The 22,412-nt window shown below is 44.4% G+C and overlaps 1 protein-coding gene across 4 annotated transcripts in view; it reads right to left on the reverse strand.

The window, feature by feature from the left end:
* Nucleotides 1-22,412, reverse strand: part of col14a1b (collagen, type XIV, alpha 1b) — a 92,281-nt gene that overhangs the window by 13,515 nt on the left and 56,354 nt on the right. For all 4 annotated transcript variants that reach the window (XM_021572039.3, XM_021572040.3, XM_021572042.3 and 1 more), the window contains 17 exons: nucleotides 21,966-22,105; nucleotides 21,641-21,764; nucleotides 20,756-20,899; nucleotides 20,450-20,614; nucleotides 20,316-20,354; nucleotides 19,841-19,979; nucleotides 19,048-19,190; nucleotides 18,664-18,773; nucleotides 14,852-15,010; nucleotides 13,072-13,149; nucleotides 12,733-12,819; nucleotides 12,418-12,471; nucleotides 11,379-11,474; nucleotides 7,882-7,935; nucleotides 7,020-7,073; nucleotides 6,838-6,891; nucleotides 6,432-6,503 (listed from right to left, as the gene is read on the reverse strand). In XM_021572039.3, coding sequence (XP_021427714.3) covers nucleotides 6,432-6,503; nucleotides 6,838-6,891; nucleotides 7,020-7,073; nucleotides 7,882-7,935; nucleotides 11,379-11,474; nucleotides 12,418-12,471; nucleotides 12,733-12,819; nucleotides 13,072-13,149; nucleotides 14,852-15,010; nucleotides 18,664-18,773; nucleotides 19,048-19,190; nucleotides 19,841-19,979; nucleotides 20,316-20,354; nucleotides 20,450-20,614; nucleotides 20,756-20,899; nucleotides 21,641-21,764; nucleotides 21,966-22,105 — 1,712 coding nt within the window. The remainder of the gene's footprint in view (nucleotides 1-6,431; nucleotides 6,504-6,837; nucleotides 6,892-7,019; nucleotides 7,074-7,881; nucleotides 7,936-11,378; nucleotides 11,475-12,417; nucleotides 12,472-12,732; nucleotides 12,820-13,071; nucleotides 13,150-14,851; nucleotides 15,011-18,663; nucleotides 18,774-19,047; nucleotides 19,191-19,840; nucleotides 19,980-20,315; nucleotides 20,355-20,449; nucleotides 20,615-20,755; nucleotides 20,900-21,640; nucleotides 21,765-21,965; nucleotides 22,106-22,412) is intronic.

Genomic DNA, 22,412 nt, shown 5'->3' on the forward strand with positions numbered 1-22,412 from the left:
CGCTTTTGGGTCCTCATTCACTCACCATAACAGAAGAATCCGACCAAGAATGGACCCAGCGACTTCGGATCCTCTCCACTCAGCCGTCGGGATCCAGGGAGCGATGCTAGGCAGACACGAGCAGGAAGTGTCTGCTGCTCGACATGCCGTTGAGACCCTGGCCACCCAAGTCTCCAACCTCACAGAACAGGTTCACCATCTCCGCCTCGATCCACCGGCCACTTCCAGGGCTTTCGAATCTCCGGAGCCCAGAATCAATAACCCGCCGTGTTACTCTGGGGAGCCCACTGAATGCCGCTCGTTCCTCACCCAGTGTGATATTGTGTTTTCTCTCCAGCCCAACACTTACTCCAGGAGCACTGCTCGTGTCGCCTACGTCATATCTCTCCTTATTGGACGGGCTCGTGAGTGGGGCACGGCAATCTGGGAGGCAAGGGCTGAGTGTACTAACCAGTATCAGGACTTTAAGGAGGAGATGATACGGGTTTTTGATCGATCTGTTTTTGGGGAGGAGGCTTCCAGGGCCCTGTCTTCCCTATGTCAAGGCAATCGATCCATAACAGACTACTCTATTGAGTTTCGCACTCTCGCTGTCTCCAGTGGCTGGAACGAGCCGGCCTTGCTCGCTCGTCTTCTGGAGGGTCTCCGCGCAGAGGTAAAGGATGAGATTCTCTCCCGGGAGGTTCCTTCCAGCGTGGATTCCTTGATTGAACTCGCTATTCGCATTGAGCGACGGGTTGATCTTCGTCACCGAGCTCGTGGAAAGGAGCTCGCGCTCTCCGTCGCCCCCCTCTCCGCATCACTACCATCTTCCTCTGCCGGCTCGGGTGCTGAGCCCATGCAGCTGGGAGGTATCCGCATCTCGACTAAGGAGAGGGAACGGAGAATCACCAACCGCCTCTGTCTCTATTGCGGTTCCGCTGGTCATTTTGTCACTTCATGTCCAGTAAAAGGCCAGAGCTCGTCAGTAAGCGGAGGGCTACTGGTGAGCGCTACTACTCCTGTCTCTCCTTCAAGATCCTGCACTACCTTGTCGGTCCATCTACGCTGGACCGGTTCGTCAGCTTCCTGCAGTGCCTTAATAGACTCTGGGGCGGAGGGCTGTTTTATGGACGAGACCTGGGCTCGGGAACATGACATTCCTCTCAGACAGTTAAAGGAGCCCACGGCCTTGTTCGCCCTGGATGGTAGTCCTCTCCCCAGGATTCAGCGTGAGACGCTACCTTTAACCCTCACTGTGTCTGGTAATCATAGTGAAACCATTTCTTTTTTAATTTTTCGTTCACCTTTTACACCTGTTGTTTTGGGCCATCCCTGGCTAGTTTGTCATAATACTTCCATTAATTGGTCTAGTAATTCTATCCTCTCCTGGAACGTCTCTTGTCATGTGAAATGTTTAATGTCTGCTATCCCTCCTGTTTCCTCTGTCTCTTCTTCACAGGAGGAGCCTGGTGATTTGACAGGGGTGCCGGAGGAATATCACGATCTGCGCACGGTGTTCAGTCGGTCCAGGGCCACCTCTCTTCCTCCACACCGGTCGTATGATTGTAGTATTGATCTCCTTCCGGGAACCACCCCCCCCCGGGGTAGACTATACTCTCTGTCGGCTCCCGAACGTAAGGCTCTCGAAGATTATTTGTCTGTAGCTCTTGACGCCGGTACCATAGTCCCCTCCTCCTCTCCCGCCGGAGCGGGGGTTTTTTTTGTCAAGAAGAAGGACGGGTCTCTGCGCCCCTGCATAGATTATCGAGGGCTGAATGACATAACAGTGAAGAATCGTTATCCGCTTCCTCTTATGTCTTCAGCCTTCGAGATCCTGCAGGGAGCCAGGTTTTTCACTAAGTTGGACCTTCGTAACGCTTACCATCTCGTGCGCATCAGGGAGGGGGACGAGTGGAAGACGGCGTTTAACACTCCGTTAGGGCACTTTGAATACCGGGTTCTTCCTTTCGGCCTCGCTAACGCTCCAGCTGTCTTTCAGGCATTAGTCAATGATGTCCTGAGAGACATGCTGAACATCTTTGTTTTCGTTTACCTTGACGATATCCTGATTTTTTCACCGTCACTCCAGATTCATGTTCAGCACGTTCGACGTGTCCTCCAGCGCCTTTTAGAGAATTGTCTTTTTGTGAAGGCTGAGAAGTGCACTTTTCATGCCTCCTCCGTCACATTTCTCGGTTCTGTTATTTCCGCTGAAGGCATTAAGATGGATCCCGCTAAGGTCCAAGCTGTCATTGATTGGCCCGTCCCTAAGTCACGCGTCGAGCTGCAGCGCTTTCTCGGCTTCGCGAACTTCTATCGTCGTTTCATCCGTAATTTCGGTCAGGTGGCAGCTCCTCTCACAGCCCTTACTTCTGTCAAGACGTGCTTTAAGTGGTCCGTTTCCGCCCAGGGAGCTTTTGATCTCCTCAAGAATCGTTTTACATCCGCTCCTATCCTTGTTACACCTGACGTCTCTAGACAGTTCGTTGTCGAGGTTGACGCGTCAGAGGTGGGCGTGGGAGCCATCCTTTCTCAGCGCTCCCTCTCTGACGACAAGGTCCACCCATGCGCGTATTTTTCTCATCGCCTGTCGCCGTCGGAACGTAACTATGATGTGGGTAACCGCGAACTGCTCGCCATCCGGTTAGCCCTAGGCGAATGGCGACAGTGGTTGGAGGGGGCGACCGTTCCTTTTGTCGTTTGGACTGACCATAGGAACCTTGAGTACATCCGTTCTGCCAAACGACTTAATGCGCGTCAGGCGCGTTGGGCGCTGTTTTTCGCTCGTTTCGAGTTCGTGATTTCTTATCGTCCGGGCTCTAAGAACACCAAGCCTGATGCTTTGTCTCGTCTCTTCAGTTCTTCAGTAGCCTCCACTGACCCCGAGGGGATTCTCCCTGAGGGGCGTGTTGTCGGGTTGACTGTCTGGGGAATTGAGAGGCAGGTAAAACAAGCGCTCACTCACACTCCGTCGCCGCGCGCTTGTCCTAGGAACCTTCTTTTCGTTCCCGTTCCTACTCGTCTGGCCGTTCTTCAGTGGGCTCACTCTGCCAAGTTAGCCGGCCACCCTGGCGTTCGGGGTACGCTTGCTTCCATTCGCCAGCGTTTTTGGTGGCCCACCCGGGAGCATGACACGCGTCGTTTCGTGGCTGCTTGTTCGGTCTGCGCGCAGACTAAGTCCGGTAACTCTCCTCCTGCCGGCCGTCTCAGGCCGCTTCCTATTCCCTCTCGACCGTGGTCTCACATCGCCTTAGATTTTGTCACCGGACTGCCTTCGTCAGCGGGGAAGACTGTTATTCTTACGGTTGTCGATAGGTTCTCTAAGGCGGCTCATTTCATTCCCCTTGCTAAGCTTCCTTCTGCTAAAGAGACGGCACAAATCATCATCGAGAATGTTTTCAGAATTCATGGCCTTCCGTCAGACGTCGTTTCGGACAGAGGTCCGCAATTCACGTCTCAATTTTGGAGGGAGTTTTGCCGTTTGATTGGGGCTTCCGTCAGTCTCTCTTCCGGCTTTCACCCCCAGTCTAACGGTCAAGCAGAACGGGCCAATCAGACTATTGGTCGCATCTTACGCAGTCTTTCTTTTCGCAACCCTGCGTCTTGGTCAGAACAGCTCCCCTGGGCAGAATACGCCCACAACTCGCTTCCTTCGTCTGCGACCGGGCTATCTCCTTTTCAGAGTAGCCTCGGGTACCAGCCTCCGCTGTTCTCATCTCAGTTCGCCGAGTCCAGCGTCCCCTCCGCTCAGGCTTTTGTCCAACGTTGCGAGCGCACCTGGAAGAGGGTCAGGTCTGCACTTTGCCGTTATAGGGCGCAGACTGTGAGGGCTGCTAATAAGCGTAGAACTAAGAGTCCTAGATATTGTCGCGGTCAGAGAGTTTGGCTCTCCACTCAGAACCTTCCCCTTAAGACGGCTTCTCGCAAGTTGACCCCGTGGTTCATTGGTCCGTTCCGTATTTCTCGGGTCATTAATCCTGTCGCAGTTCGACTTCTTCTTCCGCGATACCTTCGTCGCGTCCACCCGGTCTTCCATGTCTCCTGTATTAAGCCCGTTCTTCGCGCCCCCGCTCGTCTCCCCCCCCCCCCCCCCATCCTTGTCGAGGGCGCACCCATCTACAGGGTCCGCAGGATTTTGGACATGCGTTCTCGGGGCCGTGGTCACCAGTACCTTGTCGATTGGGAGGGGTACGGTCCTGAGGAGAGGAGTTGGGTTCCCTCTCGGGACGTGCTGGACCGTGCGCTGATCGAGGATTTCCTCCGTTGCCGCCAGGTTTCCTCCTCGAGTGCGCCAGGAGGCGCTCGGTGAGTGGGGGGGTACTGTCATGTTGTGTCTTGTCTCTGTCCTTTCCCTTCACCCTGTCTCCCTCTGCTGGTCGTTGTTAGGTTACCTTTTCTCCCCCGCTTTCTCCCAGCTGTTCCTTGTCTCCTCTAACTACCCATTCACCCCGTTTCCCACCTGTTCCCTTTTTCCCTCTGATTAGGTCCCTATATCTCTCTCTGTTTCTGTTCCTGTCCTTGTCGGATTCTTGTTTGTGTTTCATGCCTGAGCCAGACTATCGTCATGTTTGCTGTAACCTTGTCCTGTCCTGTCGGAATCTGCCGGTCTATCTGAGCCTACCTATGTTTGGTTATTAAAGAAGCTCTGTTTAAGTTAGTTCGCTTTTGGGTCCTCATTCACTCACCATAACAGTTTCCCTAGAAGACTAATTAAACCCATGCTCAACAGAATAATGTAGTAGATCGATAGAATGAATGCTTCCATCTAGTTGACATCGGTAAAGTTCTCTGTCATCTTTCGCGGAGCAAAGACTGGGGAGAAAATACAATGACGCAAAAATAAAAAAAACAGGAAAGATTTTCTGTGCAAAGTATTATTTTTTTGTGCCGGCTATTTGACACATGTGCAGTTAAACCCTAAAGTTTAGGCTTGTGCACTAATACCAGATAGTATAAATTAATTAAAGAAAAACCTCAATGTAGCCTGTATAAATTGCACAATAATTCTACATTTATGGATTTGTTAAGTTATTGTTTCTCTTTATTCAACCTGCCCGCCACCCACCCGCCCTTCAGCCACACAATATTTAATGACCCTAAACATGTCCGCCCCGTCGATATAACCGCGGGGACTGTGGGTTATGAGTCAACATGTGCATTACTAGTCTGGAACTCTTTTGGAGATCTGGGGACTGACTCACACATACACACACACACCCACCCACACACCAAATACATGACACTCAGTTGAGGCTGCTGAGGGGAGAATGGCTCATAATAATGTCTGGAATAGAGCAAATGGCATCAAACACAAGGAAATCATATTTTTGATGGATTTGATACCAATCCACCTATTCCAATCCAGCCATTACCACAAGCCCGTTCTCCCCAATTAAGGTGCCACCACCCTCCTGTGATGACCCTAAGCATAATGGATGATGATTGCTTAATTAACTCAGGAACCACACCTGTGTGGAAGCACCTGCTATCAATATACTTTGTATCCCTCATTAACTCAAGTGTTTCCTTGATTTTGGCAGTTACCTGAATATACAACGTCACATCAATGTTAAAGTAACATTTAGAAAACATTAACTATCTTCAATTGCAGGTAGAAAATGGTGTGGACAATGTTCTCAAAGACGTTCAGGGACAATGCTCCTGTTGTGTCCTGACACGTCAAGACATCCACTATTTGAATCCCCTACATTTAAAACAATCTCCTGAAGACTCCTTGGCTTCCGGCATCTCTGTCTATCACACCTCTGTCCACCAGACCAGACAGACAACAGGCATGTCGATCCCAAATAGCAAGCAGGCAGAAACAATCCTGTTTGCATTTCAGCATCACACACAGACAGCTTTAGAATGAAGTTGGTGGACTTTGAGTGTCTATTCGTTTAGCAAAGTCCTTTTTCAAGCCTGGTGAACATAAAATACAGTACATCTTTGACATACCTTCTCCTTACAACGTTAGATTTTGTAGATGTATAACTAGATGTATATATAGTTCCTTAAATGATTTCTCTGTCTCCGAATATCCCCTTTTAACTGTTATCCTTTCTCCCAGGTCTTTATACATACATAGAAATACGACATATTCCTGACCATGTGACCTGCCCTAGAATAATGCCTGGCGCTTGTTATAGTTTGTAAGTTTTATTGGTCAAGTCAGGCAGTCAGGAACAACTCTAGGTCCTAATTCTGATATATATATACTGTACTGTAGGACTATGGACAATATATTCATATATGACTTTGCTGTCTCCCAAAACCTACCTCCCGAATACTACACACAACGGGCAAAACCGTTTGAAATGACATCATGCTGACGTGTGTGGTTGTAATGATGTAATTTCATAATTTCTGCTTGCTGGGTATTTCCTTAGCTAGAGGGTCAGCTCCTTAAGTAGTAACATGCATGGACATAGAGAGGTCAGATGACTCACAGGAGGTCCTTGGTCTCCCAGTGACCCTTGAGGTCCACTTGACCCTGGTGAGCCGGGAGCTCCTGGAGTGCCCTGTGGGTGAAGGAGGAGAAAAACACAAACAAACAAAGTGTCACCTCACTGATTAAGCAATCACTCAAAGTTCCAATTTGTAACTTTCGTTTTCCCAGTGGTAACTTGAGGTACTACAAAAACATTTGGCCAAGAAACAAAACAAAAAACTGTTACATTCCCCAAGAAGCACAAACAAGTAACCTACAGGGACAGTACTGTTGACCAGAAAGTATTGTAAGTTGCAGATCACATTTTACAATTCAAAGCTACAGGATTAATGTATTTTATAATACAATTCAATCAAGTTCATTCATCAGTCCCTGATGCTCCATCCACACACAATCTGACTTACCATAGTCCCTGGAGGACCTGTTCGCCCCTGGGGTCCATCTTTACCAGGCAGTCCCTGTGGAAAGGGGTTACATGTACAAATACATACCTATGAGACTGTGCGGTTACGCCAGCTCCTATACCATGACTTTATATTCACATAAAATCTATTCCTTTGGATTAAACAGACAAACAAGACCTTACCCTTGTTCCTGTTTGTCCCTCTCTACCTGGTGACCCAGGAGACCCAGGAATGCCCTGCAACCGTAGAGAGAGAGAGCACATGTGAAAACAGAAAGGCCTGTTAAGGGTGTCAGCATGAATACATTTGTATTGACGGACTCAGTTGGTTGGACCATTATCCTAACTCATTACAGATAATTAATGTTGTGAGGCCGGAGCTGTTTGTAATACACAGTCTCTTGCATGACCTTCACAGCTGTCAAAGCCAAATTCCCTCACTCAGACACAACGAGTACTGAATGCCAATGGCATGACTCAAAGCCTATTACAAACAAAAACATACATCTCCCAACCTCTACAGTTATTGACAGGATCCAACTTAATTGGCTGAGCTCAGAGATTGATTATAATGAAAGTTCATGGCATCTTAGACATGAATCATTACAACAGAGGGGAAATAGCTATTGTTATTCTGTAAAAATGTCTTGTTACGGTCCAGGCAGGCGCTGCCCATAACCACAGATCTAGGATCAGATTGCCCTATCCGCTAATGCTCAGATTTACCATCAATTGGATGGGAAGACAGCTGACCCGTTATTATTGGTTACGACCAACTTCTACCTTCTCCTTTTGCTACCTGTGCAAATCCGACATAACATAAACCAAAGGGGAGCAGTAGCCCTTCACACAAAACTCTCTCACCAGAACTCAGAATGACTTGTTCCTATTAACAGCTACATTACAGAGATAGAAATTAAATATGACATTCAAAGATCTCCCTTTGGTGCAATGGTGTCATTTGAATGTCATTTGAAGACTGAATGCCATTTTGTGATGAGGGAAAGTGTGTCTGAAAAGGCAGGAAGTGAATGGTGGTCTTTACCTGTATTCCTGGAGCGCCAGCTGCACCCTTCTCACCTCTCTCTCCTGGACCACCCTGAAGTGTGAAAAAACAACAATAGATATCAACAGCAAATATCAAGCTTATTTGGAGGCTATTTCATAAGTTGGGGTCGTCACTATCTGGTCACCATCTGCGTTTGAATTACAAATGCCATTTGTTTCACAAGCTCTTACAGTAGCTGTACCTTAATAACCCTTAACTTGTTATGGCTGCAGGGGCAGTATTGAGTAGCTTGGATGAAAGGTGCCCAGAGCAAACGGCCTGCTCCTCAGACAGTTGCTAATATTTGCATATTATTATTAGTATTGGATAGAAAACACTCTGAAGTTTCTAAAACTGTTTGAATGATGTCTGTGAGTATAACAGAACTCATATGGCAGGCAAAAACCTGCGAAGAAATCCAAACAAGAAGTGAGAAATCTGAGGTTGGTATATTTTCAACACAGGCCCTATTGAATTCACATTGGGATATGAATGAAGTTGCACTTCCTAGGGCTTCCACTAGATGTCAACCGTCTTTAGAAACTTGAATGAGGCTTCTGCTGTGTTGTGGGACTGAATAAGAGCTGAATGAGTCAGCTTATTGGCAGAGAGCCATTTCCTGGTCACGTGCATTCCACATGATATCGACTTGCTTCTGTAGACACAAAGGAATTCTCCGGTTGGAACTTTATTGAAGATTTATGATAAAAACATCCTAATGATAGATTATATACTTAGTTTGAAATGTTTCTTCGACCTGTAATATAACTTTTTGAAGTTTTTGTCTGAAGTTTTTGTCCAAACACACAAGCGTTTGGATATGTGTACCAACGCTAACAAAAGTAGATACTTGGACATAAATAACAAACATTATCGAACAAATCAAGCATTTATTGTGGAGCTGCGATTCCTGGGAGTGCATTCTGATGAAGATCATCAAAGGTAAGGGAATATTTATCATGTACTTTCTGGTTTCTGTTGACTCCAACATGGTGGCTAATTTGATGAATTTTCTGAGCGCCGTCTCAGATTATTGCATGGTTTGCTTTTTCCGTAAAGTATTTTTGAAATCTGACACAGTGGTTGCATTAACCTCTCTAGGGTCCTACCTGGCCAACATCCAGTGAGATTGCAGAGTGCCAAATTCAAATTCAGAAAACAAAACATATTTTACATAGGTTTAAAGATGAACTTCTTGTGAATCCAACCACGGTGTCAGATTTAAAAAATGCTTTACGGCGAAAGCATACCTTGCGATTATTTAAGAACATAGCCCAGTATACAAATCATTACAAACAGTAACCAGCCAAGCAGAAGAGTTACAAAACTCAGAAATAGAGATAAAATTAATCCCTTACCTTTGATGATCTTCATATGGTTGCACTCAGAAGACATTCATTTACTCAATAAATGTTCCTTTTGTTCGATAAAGTCTCTTTATATCCAAAAACCTCAGTTTTGTTCGCATTTTTTCTTCAGTAATCCACAGGCTCAAACGCAGTCAAAACAGGCAAACAAAAATATTCAAAATTGTTTCTGTAAAGTTCATAGAAACATGTCAAACGATGTTGATATTCAATCCTCAGGTTGTTTTTAGCCTATATGATCCATAATATTTCAACCGGACAATAACGTCGTCAATATAAAAGATAAACAAGAAATGCACTCTCTCGGGATTGCGCATGAAAAAGCTCTGTGACACGTCAGGGTCCACTCATTCAGACTGGTCTTACTCCCTCATTTATCAGAATACAAGCCTGAAACAATTTCTAAAGACTGTTGACATCTAGTGGAAGGAATAGGAACTGCAATTTGAGTCCTAAGTCAATGGATACTGTAATGGCATTGAATAAAAAACTACAAGACCAACAACAACAAAACATTTCCTGAATGGATTTTTCTCAGGTTTTTGCCTGCCAAATCGGTTCTGTTATACTCACAGACACCCTTTTAACAGTTTTGGAAACTTTAGAGTGTTTTCTATCAAAATCTACCTATTATATCTTCTGGGCCCGAGTAGCAGGCCGTTTAATTTGGGCATGAGTTTCATCCAAAATTCAGAATGCTGCCCCCTACCCATACCTATAATTCCATGTGTATAACTTGTATTATCATCTACATTTATGATGAGTATTTCTGTTGAATCGATGTGGCTATGCAAAATCACTGGATGTTTTTGGAACTAGTGAATGTAATGCGCCAATGTAAACTCAGATTTTTTTTATATAAATATGAACTTTACCAAACAAAACATACATGTATTGTGTAACATGAAGTCCTATGAGTGTCATCTGATTCATTTTATCTCTATTTGTGCTTTTTGTGACTCCTCTCTTTGGCTGGAAAAATGGCCGGGTTTTTCTGTGGCTTGGTGGTGACCTAACATAATTGTTTGTGGTGCTTTCACCGTAAAGCCTATTTGAAATCAGACACTGTGGTGGGATTAACAACAAGATAACCTTTAAAACGGTATAAGATACATGTATGTTTGAGGAATTTTAATTATGAGATTTCTGTTGTTTTGAATTTGGCGCCCTGCACTTTCACTGACTGTTGTCATATCCTCCAGTTAACGGGATTTCAGCCCTAAGATTAATAACCCTTAAGGACCCTTACTGTCACCAAAATCCTGAATTAACAACAAACAGATCATGTCATCGATATAGAACGTGTGTATGTTATACCATAGAGAAAAATGTACCATGTGTTGAAGCAAAATTAATTTATTACATTCTAATGCTTTTGTGGGTGAAAAATGGTTTTGTTACAGTCACTGGTAATCTTCCGCAGCTGACCAGTAACCTCTTCATACACCCTACAAAGGAGTGATTTGTTACTCGTTCCTTATCTCTAAAAGCTATCCAGGTTGAATGATTTGCCTGTCTGTTTAGGCTCTAAAGATCGGATCATTCCCCTATCTTAGACACATCGGCTGTGAGAACCGGTTAGAACCTGGTTTTGTTTGTTTGAACGTTTAAAGGGAGTAGAGATAATGACCCTTAGCTCTTTTGTAAGCTTGCCTCTTTTTGAGGGTTAAGCAGCTCTTTGTGTAGGTGGAGTATATAAAGACTGAGAGACTTGTAAATAATCAAGATCCTCTCCGGGTTCATCCTGAGAGCGCGATCTTCCTTGCAATTACTTGAAATTACTTGAATAAACTTCTTATTGCTGATAAAGGAGTTCTCCTGATTCCTTGAACAAGTTTTTCTCAACACATAGGTTGGCTTAAACATTGCCTTAGTAAAGTTAAGTCCATTAGATTACGGTACATCCTTCCTCCTTTATGGCTTATGTTCAACATCAGTCCTTGAGAGAGAGAAAGAATCGACCTCTGAGTATTACAACAGCTTTTACAAGGTGGACTTTATAGCAGGCCTAGGTGAATCTGGTACTGTTGCTGTGTTATGTATGTCAGGAAACTAGACTCCTCTAATATGTGCAGTATTATATGGTGTGTGTGAGCCTGTGTATGCGCATGTGTGTGTGTGTCTTACCGGGGGGCCCATGATGGTGCGGCCGCTGGGGCCCTGGGGGCCAGGAGGCCCCTGCAGCCCAGGAGTGCCAGCGTCCCCAACTGGACCTATCGGCCCCTGTCATAGAGACAGAAGAACATCAAATAGATTAGAATATAGTTAACAAAGAGATAAAGTGATCTATTTTTACTACAGATCTAGTTAAATCCCCTATTTTCTACAGCCATTACCTCTATGTAGTATGAAAGTACAATTTTAAACAACAACAAAATACCAATTTGTAAATGTTGAACTGCTAGCTGGTAATATAGTACTATAAACATGTTTTAATGACATATAAGACCATAACACCGGAACCGCAATCTAAGGCTTTCAAAAGTTGACGACATGAATATCAATAGTGTGCTGTGCGAGGTTTCATGGAGGGCGAGCAATATGTTCATAAATCTTTTATTCCATACAACTGTCTTCATCCTTTATACATTATCTGACCCAGCTCTTGGCGGCTGAGGGGGCTTTAGGCTAACTCTGTGATTTAACTGCAAATCAGAGCGCCGTGAGGCCACTCTCTGTCAGTCTTGTCGTGAGCCAACCAGTCGCAGGCCATTGACTTTCATGGGGGCACGCTGCGTCTCGGACGAATATAAAATTCATGAGAGTAGGAAGACAGCATGGGCGCACTGCGAGGACGCCTGCATTACAAAGACCTTCCCATGCTGTAATAACACACCATTCAACCACCAGTGCAATTTTCTGGGACTTTCAAGACCCATGCAATCCCGAGTCGAATAGCGTGTGAGAGAATGAGATATGAATAAAAGATTAGAACTTTGCAGGGGGCATTTTCAGAGAGAGTGGGTTTTCAGCCAAGCATCGTATAAGGGATCTTTTATGGAAGAGAGGTATCCATCAATGTGGGTATGTGTCTGTCCACCCACTCAGTGCTTGTGGAATTCTAACATATCATGGTTTCAGTTTTACAAGCTGCATTGACTTTCATTGGGTTTTTATTTACATGAGTGTGTGTGTGTGTGTGTGTGTGTGTGTGTGTGTACTGTACCACAGCTCCTGGTTCTCCACGGTCCCCTCTCCCTCCTCTGATCCCAGGACCTCCCTGTTGATAACACACAAACACACACCCTCTGTCACACACCGTCAACATACTGTACGTATCACAGACATTAAAGACCCACTCTTTCAACACATCCTAAGCATACTATCACACGCCGGGTGTATGTACTGTAGCTATGTATATTTCCCTCTCCATCTCCAAATGTCTGTTCATCTGGCACTGAATGCAATGAATGAGTTCCTAGCTCAACAACAGCTTTAAGTAACAAATGATGGTGATGAAGGAGAGACGAAGGGTCCTCACAGGGGGTCCAGTGGGGCCGGGGGGGCCTTTGCTGTCCTGTGTGCAGGTGCAGGCCCGGGGCATGGCAGGACAGTCCTCCTCCTTCCTCTGAGAGATGAGAGAAACACCACAATAACATGACTATGCTACTGTGCGACCAAATGACAATACATGGAACACAAGAGGACAATGAGCTAATGATTCCGATAATGACCAAAGCATAATGATGGAAAAAAGAGGATAACGACCACAAGACACAAAATGACATGATCCTACAACATGCAACTACACATTACAACAAAGGTTAGGGTCATTCCATGTCAGTCAGTAGATGAGATCAGTAGTGAGGCTTGAACTCACCAGACCAGGAAGCTCACAGCACTTGTCTCGGCTGGCCCAGGACGTGCTGCAGACAATGTCAAACGACTGCAGTTGAAACTGAGGACAAAAAAGAACAAACACAGACATCTTTTTTATAGTGAACAAAAATATAAATGCAACATGTAAAGTGTTGTAAAGCTTTGTGCACAAATTTGTTTTACATCCCTGTTAGTGAGCCTTTCTCCTGTGCCAAGAAAATCCATCCACCTGACAGGTGTGGCATATCAAGAAGCTGATTAAATGATCATGATCATTACACAGGTGCACCTTGTGCTGGGGACAATAAAAGGCCACTTGTCACACAACACAATGCCACAGATGTCTTATGTTTTGAGGGACCGTGCAATTGGCATGCTGACTGCAGGAATGTTCACCAGAGCTCTTGCCAGAGAATTGAATGTTAATTTCTCTACCATAAGCCACCTCCAACGTCATTTTAGAGAACACAATTCCATTTTATCAATGGCAATTTGAATGCACAGAGATACTGTGATGAGATCCTGAGTCCCATTGTCGTGCCATTCATCTGCCGCCATCACCTCATGTTTCACAATGATAATACATGGCCCCATGTCACAAGGATCTGTACACAACTCCTGGAAGCTTAAAATGTCCCAGTTCTTCCATGGCCTGCATACTTACCAGAAATGTCACCCATTGAGCATGTTTGGGATGCTCTGGATAGATGTGTATGACAGTGCTTTCCAGTTCCCGGCAATCTCCAGCAACTTCGCACAGCCATTGAAGATGAGTGGGACAACATTCCACGGGCCACAATCAACAGCCTGACCAACTCTATGCAAAGACACGTATGGAGCTGCATGAGGCAAATGGTGGTCACACCAGATACTGACTGGTTTTCTGATCCACACCCCTACCTTTATTTAAAGATATCTGTGAACAACAGATGCATATCTGTATTCCCAGTCATGTGAAATCCATAGATTAGGGCCTAATGAATTTATTTAAATTGACTGATTCCCTTATACGAACTGTAACTCAGTAAAATCTTAGAAATTGTTGGATGTTGCGTTTAGATTATATACAGGTTGTGCTACTTTACTACTAGTCTCTTGATAAAACCAGCAGCAAGCTGCAGAACTCTTAAATAAGGCCTGAGTGAAAGTATGATAACTCTTCAGTATTACACATAGTTAATAGACTCGTTGCACAACTCTTATTGAGGAAGAATCAATAATTGGTCTCTCCAAACAGATTGCTCTGTTTTCTCCTCCTCTGCAGAAAGGGGTCCATTTGAAAAAAAGGTGTGAAAAGTTTTTGTCAAAGGAAGAAAATTATCAAGCCTATCAGAGAGTACATCTCACTTCTTTTCCTGTATGAGGATATCTGGGCTATTTATGGAACTGGGTGATTGGATATGAAAGTTCAGTTGGTAGTGTCTCTGTTGTTTCTATGACTTGTTTATATTTAGTGGCAAATGGACCTTGAAGTGCTGATGTGATTATACTTCACTCAAACCCTCTGTCTTAATGCTGTTATAGGAATTCATAACCTAGGCCGTAGATAGTTTATCCACCAGTGTATTGGTTACTGTATGACACTAAACATCTTACTGTACTGTAAGGCACGTTAGAATTCAGCCCGGCTACACATGTCAAATAAGGTGAATCCAGAGGTTAAAATGCATAGAAATCCAATTACGGAATGTTGACATGGATATTGAATGGGATGTCCTTAGAACTACAGTATATTCTAGTAATTCTATGTCAAAACAGCTGTGTCTGACTATAGGGCTTACCGGTGCAGAGTTGTCCTTCTTCCCCCGGGAGCGCACCATTCGTCCCAGCACCTCCAGGCCATCTGTGGTGATGTTGCCCGCCGCGTTGATGGCCTTCTCCCCAACCAGCTTACAGTCGATGACAGCCTTGGCGTTGGTCTTGCTAATAGCCAGGTGCAGCTACAGGGAAGTTAAAGAACCAGACCTGGGTTAAAATCCTATTTGAAATCTTTCAAATACGTTGAGCGTTTGCCAAAGTCTGCCTGGAGTGCCAGTTTGGCAGGGTTTACACTTTTGTGGCTATTCTATTGGTTCCATTGCGCCAGGCAAGGTCAATCCTAAACACAGCTAAATTATCCTAAATTATTTAAAATAGTATTTGAACCCAGGTCTGTTTGGAACACAGACGCAGTGGGATTGAAACGTCTTATGTGTGAGTAATAAATCACTGGGCAGCATTACAGAGTTGCGGGCGGACATACTTTTTCCCCCAATAGTCCAGAACGCAGACAGCGGTTCAAAGAGACAGAGGCTGTAAAATAAGGTCTGCTCTCAGAATTGCACCAGTCGGTTTTGAAGTCGGGTGATTTAAGACGTTTTTGTGACAAATAAAATATTCACTTTTTTTTTACCCTTGACACATCAAGCTTCTACTGTATGCTTCGTGGAAATGGGATGTCTCATGGGTAAATATATAGGGGAATTTCAAGACATTAGCAAAATCACATTTGGTGATTAGGCCTGGCTCGCAGTCGACATTCCAATTCATCCCAAATGTGTTCGATGAGGTTGAGGTCAGGGCTCTGTGCAGCAATATTCCCTAAACAAAATTGAGCAAATTTCAGGTCGGCTGAGCACGAACCTGAATGTTGTAAAAATTCTGTGCAACTTCCAGCGTGCATTTACTGTGAACACTGAGGCTGTACCCTCTTTAAGTTACAGTTTAAACAGTGGCCAAGTAGGCTACTGTGGCTATTGTATTATAGTGTAGGCCTACCAGATTGGCCTACTATCAAAAACAATGGAGAAAATGCATCCCATAACATTTTAACATGGAAATAGCTGTTTAATCATTCAGCCTACAGTAGCAGCTAATGTGTGGTGTTCATTGTAGGCCTACATTCCATGAGACTTTTGAAAAAAAACATGTAGGGCTTGACATTGACCTGTGACTGAACATTTTGTTGTGTTGTTTGATGCAAGAAACCACTTTACAAAATAAAATCCATTATTATTCCCATACCATTACTACAGAGAATCAGACAAATTATGCTACCCTCTGCCTATTGGCTACTTAGCTTATTCAAGCCTGTCTCAAAATACAACACTGCCCCTTTAAGACAAAAAAAGCTCTTTACCTAGCTTTTCAAAATGTCTAGAAATGTACACCTTTTGTGCCCTTGTAGAAAGCAATCACTCCCCTATTGCTGACTACAAATGATCTGAAACTGGGCTATTAACTCACTAACTAGTAAAGGATATGAACAAAATGTGCACATGTGGCTACATGCAGCTCTTGCTTTGATCTCAAAACAAGCGCATCTACTCACCGATCCATATATGGCAATGGTCTACTGCAGGTCTGATTGGCTATGCTGCACTGGTCTGTGTAGAGTATGGTCTGGGTCATGCACATAGAATCCTACTCCGATGCCTACAACAACATCTCTTGTATAGTTTGTTTTGTTTCGGTGTGTTGCATTGCAAGTGGCTTATATTGCATTGATTTGATCACAATTGCCACAGTAAAGGGAAACGTTGATAGTGTTAACTAACAGGGAAAAGTCTAGAAAGTTGAGGGAAGTTACATTTTGTGCTTCTCTCCGTGGGCTGATATTTACTCTGCACGGCCGTCTGCGGCAGTCTCGGGGGTACTGCACGCCTGCGCGCAGTTTAGAGGGAATATTGCTGTGCAGTCAAGTTCTTACACACCAACCTCGAAAAACCATTTCTGTATGGACCTCGCTTTGTGCATAGGGGAATTGTCGTACTGAAACAGGAAAGGGCCTTCCCCAAACTGTTGCCACAAAGTTGGAAGCACAGAATCAGCTAGAATGTCATTGTATGCTGTAGCACTAACATTTCTCTTCACTGGAACTAAGGGGCCTAGCCTGAACCATGAAAAACAGACCCAGACCATCATTATTCCTCCTCCACCAAACTTTACAGTTGGCACTATGCATTCGGGCTGGTAGCATTCTCCTGGCATCCGCCAAACCTAGATTCGTCTTTCAGACTCCCAGATGGTGAAGTGTGATTCATCACTCCAGAGAACGCGTTTCCACTGCTCCAGAGTCTAATGGCCGCGAACTTTACACCACTCCAGCCGATGCCTGGCATTGCGCATGGTGATCATCACAATAACAGCACTTACAGTTGACCGGGCAACTCTGGTAGGGCAGAAATTTGAAGAACTGACTTGTTGGAAAGGTGGCATCCTACAAGGGTACCAGGTTGAAAGTCACTGAGCTCTTCAGTACGGGCCATTTTATTGTCAATGTTTGTCTATGGAGATTGCATGGCTGTGTGCTCAATTTGATACACCTGTCAGCAACAGGTGTGGATGAAATAGCCGAATCCACAAATTTGAAGGGGTGTCCACTCACTTTTGGCAATGTAGTGTATCTATTCTACCTCAATATCAAATGTAAATGTGTGTCTTTATGAAACATCACTTTCAGCTTTGTTGAAATTGGTGCATTACTATGCTAAAGCTCTGATAATGATGGAAATGTAGCATTTCCTTTGCATTTACACCTTTGTTCCTACAAAAACAGATTCCTGATTAATCATTCGAATTAGGCAACTTGAATCAGCAAAGTATCTGGCCATCAATCAGGTCTTCTTGAGAGGTAATCTAAAATGTTACCACATTATCACCAAAGTGCTGACAAGATGACACATGATAATACTTATGGATTGGCAGGGCAAATAATTGCAGTAATCACTAGTGATAATTTGCTGAGGAAAAAGGCAACAGTGGTTAATTGAATACAGGCCATAGTCACTTTCATTCATATCAAATCCCCCCTCCCTACATAGTTTAGTTTGTTTGGAAGAGGCTATGATTCAATTATGAGTATATTATTCTGGCAATATTGGAGTGCCAGCTTCATTCCACAAGGTTTGCATTTTAAAAGAACAAAATGAATTTCACCAGATAGCAGGTGAAATATGAAGGGGATTCCTTGTGAATATCATAATGGCACCGTATTACCCACAGTATATGTTACTGCTACAGCCACACACTGTGTACTGGTCCCGTGTGGCTCAGTTGGTAGAGCACGGCACTTGCAACGCCAAAGGTTGTGGGTTATAGTCCCACTGGGGCCACCCATACGTAAAATGTATGCACGCATGGCTGTAAGTAGCATTGAATAAAAGCGTCTGCTAAATGACATATAGTACTATTATTGTGCAGCAAAAAAAGTTGAAGCAATTTGAACAGTCATAACATAAGTGATTTACAAACTGCTCCAAAAAAGGTCTGTGTTTGTTTCAGGTGCTACATCTCACTCAGGGATGATAATGTTAGTTATCTGTAGACGGAGGATGATTATGACATTGGCAAGTGGGTGACCTGAATACACTATCAGATAGCTGTGCCAGTGAAGAGATAAAGCACATCCTCGTTCATTTTAGCAGCAGGCCATGGATGTGGGCAAAGGTATTGTAAGCTCCACTGACAGCCAGACAAGAGTGACTTAACATCCCTCAACAAGCTGGCTTATAGCCAGGAAGCAGGACATTCTCTGAGGTGTTAGGGTGATGTTGTAGCATTTAGCGTTTGCACTGAGGAAGTGAGACAACAAGGAGTGCTTTTGAACTCTGACCTTGTGGAAACTGCCGTAGAAGAGCTTCTTGATTTCAGGTCCCTCGAAGGTCACAGTCTGAAACTGTCCTTTGTAGTCGTGGTTGAAGAAGGTGAGGGTCTTGCCACCGTCTAAAGTTGGAAAGAGAACCGTTTGACAGTATACAGTACAACTCGAATATAGTGAGGAATGTTCTCGTTTCAAATAGAGGAGGCACGGACAGTTTAGTAGACATTGTGCAATCTGAGCAACGGGATACCTTTTGAAAATGTAGCCTACATTGACAAAATATTTGTGCTGCTCACAACTGATAAATGAGCAGAGACACCTGGGGAAATGTCCATTGCTTTGTCTATCTTATGACAGCAACCAAGTCCCAGCCCCATCCCCCGGCATTCTACTCACTGTCCAGGATGACGCCCACCAGGGGCTCGTTGTCCTTGTTAAGGATCTCCCACAATGCAAAGGGCTCTTTGGGGGTTTCAGGCAGCAGGCGGAACAGCATGGTGATGGTGTAATCGGAGGGCAAGCCCTCAGGGTGGATAAACCTGGAGTGGAAAGTTCACAGAACAATAGGCTCTAGTCTGAACGTACTGCAGGTTTTGTTGTACTGTAGCACAGTCACCGAGTTCAACTGTTGTTAAACACATTTTCAAATGCTGTTTCAACTTGCCAGTTAAATTCTTTCAATAGTGTCTTTCAATTTGAAAGAGAGGTTAGGAGCAGGAAGCAATTGTTTCTCCATACTGTATTTGGACCACATTTGCTGCATTATAATTTGAGAATGGAACACAAAATGACTATGCTTTGTGTGATGTGGTGTGGGGATTGTTGCAGATAAAGGAGAGGAAATAGACCAGGCAAGGCCAGCTGTCTGTCATTATCACCACCTCTTCATTGTAATAACAGCATTGTTAGGCCACATGACAGGAAAAGAGGATTCAATTCAGGGGAGTAGGGTTAGTTGTATGCTATAAGGTGATGTTTTTGTTATCATTGGGTAAGTGTTGCCAATACTTAAATACATTGTCATAAAGGTATAATATATATGAAGTGTTGTCTACATGTGTTAAGCAACCTGTATCATTGTAGTTCCTGACATTTTGTCACTTTGGACAAGAGCATCTACTAAATTCTACATGATTGATGGAAGATAATGCACTGTAATGCCTTTTAGTTAAGATGCTAGTTTCCATACTTGGTGGGCTGGGCGAGGAGGGAGTTGTTGTGCAGCCGAAAGCAGGGGAAGCTGTTGAAGGTGCCAGGCTCCATGGACACTCCTGATACACGTCCATACAGACCCTCCACCAGGCCAAACATCTCCATCATCCTGAAACCTGCAGCCACAACATAAACAACCGTGAGTCGGTGTAAAAGCAGATATATCCATACACAGTTGTCTACTGATAAGTAAAAATAATCTGTTTTATCATGACTTCGGAAACAGGCCATTTCACGCAGTGTTAATGGTATGGGTTGACACTTCAGAGTCCAGTGTTTGAAATGATCTGTGTCAACTGTACTGTCCCTGTCCAGTTTACAGTGATGTTGTGCATAACAGTTACACTGGGGTCGGAACTAGTCAACGGGTCAGAGAGTAGAGGTCTTGACTGTGCCCTATATGCTAGGAAGCATGAAGAGGTTCTATAAGTAAGCATGCTCCAGTCTCTAACCTGGCAAGGTACTGCCACTCATCGCCACCGAAGGACAAGCTGAAAGACAAAACATTTATGTCACTCCATGGATAAAAATAGACACAATAATATGCCCCTTCCCTGTTTCCAAATAACATGGATGTAGGACTCACTGGCAGTGGCAGCCTCACAAACAAAGGTGACCAGCTTTTCCTCAATTTTCTGGAAGGCATCTAAATCGTCCACAAAGAAAACGTGTCTCTCGCTGGGCTTGCTGGCGATGCTCACCAGCTCCCCGTAGTCCGCATCCGCAAAACCAATGGCAAAGACAATGTACCCTGTGAAGAAGGCAAGCATACTTTATTGCCAATTGTGTGTAATGTGCATGCAAATCTAGGACATTTTGGTGGACTAACATATACAGATACTTTTTTTGTACCACCTTCTATTCAATTGAATTCTCGCATCATGTGCATTACCTTCCATCTGCATCTCTTTGGAGACCTTGTTGACATCGTCCTGAGAGCGCCCGTCAGTCAACACCACCACTACTTTGGGGATGCCCCTCCGGATCCCTCCCCCCACCGTGAAGATGGTGTCTTTCACATGCCGGATGGCTAGCCCTAGAGTAAGAGAATTAGCAGGAGGGATGAAGGGAGGGGTGGAGGGAGAGAGAGAGAGAGAGAGAGAGAGAGAGAGAGAGAGAGAGAGGGAGGAGGGGAAGATGAAGAGAGGAGTTACACTCAAAGTGAGATTGACAGCAGGATTTAGCCAGGTTACTTGGTAGAGGATCATGGTTTTGGGTTACCACTATCACTGCAAATGATTCAGCAAAAAATATACAATGTAGTTATTATTCCCACCCCACCTGCAATTATACACATTACACACAAATACAGCAGAATCAAAGGAGAACACAATGCAACAATTATCATTACCAAGCGAACTTCTTTGTTACACCCGTTTGAAAAAAAGAAAACATTGCTGGATGACTTGGAGAATGCATTATCGCTCCCCTTGGGGTTCCTGGGTTTGGTACTTAGAAACACTGATTAGTGACAGTGTCTCACTGTTCTCCGGAAGCCATGCTTGACAACTCTGGCCTGTCTGATTACAATGACGGATTCTTTTTTGGCAGGTTACAAAAGGAAAGTCAATAAAGGGTATTTCTGTTCATCTGGCGGCTACAGCTGTCTCAATGGGATTCAGTTATCCTGTTAATTAACTGTTATGGGAGTCCCTTTAGAAATTCAAAGAAAAATAAATGGGGACTTAATGTATGCAGAGTAGTTATATGAAAACTCTTCATTGGTAGGGAGTGAATAAGGTTTGACAAAGGTTTGGCTTTAATAAAGTCTACTTGCCTGTCTTGGTGTTCCCTCCCTTGTAGGAGATGCGGTTAATGGCCTCTAGTAGCCTCTCCTTGTTGTCGTAGGAGTTGAGTTTGAACTCGGTTCTAGCATCGTCACTAAACTGGACAATGGCCACCTGGCAGGAGAAAGATACTATGAGTTTAATGAAAACTGGGGCATTGTTCATAAAAGCACAGGTGACACAAGAGTCAAATATAAATGTACCTTCATACATTTTAAGACCATTAATTACAATTTATTTGAGTATATCACTACAGCACTGTAAATGCTAGCTACAGGACCTCACCCATTGGTTGATCTAGGTGTCAATATTTACCTGAGTGCCATCTGGTCCAATGGTGTCAAGGGCTCCTGTGGTGCTGTACAGGAAGCGGATGATTTTCAGGAAGCTTTCATCCCCGATGCTCCAGGAGCCATCCACTAGGAACGCCAGGTCTGCCTTGGCTGCCTTGCAAACTGAGAGAAGGAATGAGAGAAAGGAGCGAGAGAGGAGAGAGTGATAGAAGTAGAGAAAAGTCAGAGGAGGGAGGAGGAAGAGGGATAGAGAGGGATGAGGAGAAATGAGGAAAGAGGGGAGAGGGATGAGGAGTGAGAAAAGGAGAGGAAAAGAGGGGAGAGAGTGGAAGAGTGAGAGAAAAAAATATACAAACAGAGAAAGAGACAAGAGGGAGACTGAACAGGACATTTACAAGGCAATTAGAACATGTTCTTATCAAGAGCAATTTAAATTCAGTGCCCACAATAAGAGTTCCTACAATAGACA

This window comes from Oncorhynchus mykiss, chromosome 18 (assembly GCF_057628025.1).
Source record: "Oncorhynchus mykiss isolate SJ-2025 chromosome 18, ASM5762802v1, whole genome shotgun sequence".
NCBI lineage: Eukaryota > Metazoa > Chordata > Actinopteri > Salmoniformes > Salmonidae > Oncorhynchus > Oncorhynchus mykiss.